This window comes from Rhinopithecus bieti, unplaced genomic scaffold, assembly GCF_001698545.2.
Source record: "Rhinopithecus bieti isolate Rb0 unplaced genomic scaffold, ASM169854v2 scaffold_55494, whole genome shotgun sequence".
NCBI lineage: Eukaryota > Metazoa > Chordata > Mammalia > Primates > Cercopithecidae > Rhinopithecus > Rhinopithecus bieti.
Window position 1 is genome coordinate 1 of NW_016821261.1, and position 1,369 is coordinate 1,369.

Here is a 1,369-nt window from a genome sequence, read left to right on the forward strand (position 1 = left end):
TCTTCCGCTAGTTTCAAAGCTCGCAGTAGGGGAATGGGAACTCAACAATCCTTGGGGACAGTGCAATTCAGGATCCTATCTCCCCAGTTCCAGGCCTCTGGCCATGATAAATTTTTCCTGCCTACTGACTTCTACCCAACTCTGGCCATAAAACTACAAATCCCAGGAGCCCCAGGAGGAAGCCAGGCCTATGCTAAGGTGGTTAGCCCCAGGGCCTGCTGGGACTTGTAGTTCTGCGGTGGTCAGGATCGACGGGGACCCAGGCCCCTCACCGACAGAAAGGCATGGACGATGTCTGCTTTGATGCTGCTGAGAGGTTTGTCCTTTAGCACGAGGAATATTTGTTCTTCTTTGTCCAAGGAGATGAAGTTCCCGAACCAGGAACGTTTTGCCAGCCTGAGTGGGAGGGGATGGTTTGGAGGAGGGTTAAGAAGGCGCCAAAGGCATGAATCTCCTGCATCCCCACTCTTTCCTTCCCTGTTAGACTCACTCCGGGGAGGACTCTGGCGTCAAGCTGGACATCTCCTCAGCGGTAGGGACTGGTAGGGGGAAGGCAGAGAACGTGATCAACACCTGTCCACCTTCCCAGTTGCCAGCACACAGGCCTGCACTCACCCCCTCCCAGGCTTCCAGAGCCTGGAGTTGCAGCCTCAGCCAAGCCATCCCTCCTGGACGGGGCTCACAAACCACGGGCCAATGGGAGGTGATCCAGAGCCCCAAAGGGGTGTGCCCTTCAATGGAGGCCCTCCTGCGGAATTAGAGGCCCCACCTCTCTCCCCAACAGGTGCACTTCTGCTCCAAACCCCCTCTTCTCTAGAACTTGGGAATCCAGGCCCCCAGTCCCTTCCTCTCTAGACATGCCAGAGGGACATCCCTGGGACCAGATTTTTAGCTCCTAGCCCCCTCCACACATTAGGACTCAGCAGTTCATGCCCCCATACCCTGCATCTTGCGCCGGTGAAAGCGAGGGGAGCCCAGGAAGCTGTTGCGGATGGAGTTGAGACGACTCCTCCAGGCGGCTCCCCCGACGCCACCGCCGGGGCTGGGGGGTGGTGTTGTCCCCGGGGTCCCAGTGGGACTGGCCCGGGGCGTGTGCAGAGGCGAGTGCAAGGGGGTTCCGCCAGAGGAGCGCGGGGAGCCTGGGGGGCCGGGCAGGGGTGTGGAGCGGGCACTGGGGGGTGGGGCTGCTCCCCGGCACCCCACCCCTGGGGCCCCGAGAAGGCAGCGTCTGCGTTTTGGAAGTCGGGGAGCCCCGCCTCGGGCCTCATCTCCAGCCCCAGGCTCCGGTGAAAAGGAAAAGACCGGACTCTGCAGAGGAGAGGAAACTGAGATGAGCGAGCGGACTACAACTCCCAGGAGGCGCTAGGAG

At 60.6% G+C, this 1,369-nt stretch overlaps 1 protein-coding gene across 1 annotated transcript; it reads right to left on the minus strand.

Moving 5' to 3' along the window:
• Nucleotides 1–272: 272 nt before the first annotated feature.
• Nucleotides 273–1,325, minus strand: LOC108520813 (serine/threonine-protein kinase BRSK1-like; the record flags this gene model as incomplete). Its single annotated transcript, XM_017860357.1, is given in 5 exon segments — nucleotides 273–396; nucleotides 491–539; nucleotides 942–1,183; nucleotides 1,185–1,254; nucleotides 1,257–1,325. Coding segments are annotated over 5 exon segments (554 nt in total), but the record flags the coding sequence as incomplete, so codon positions are not given.
• Nucleotides 1,326–1,369: the final 44 nt, after the last annotated feature.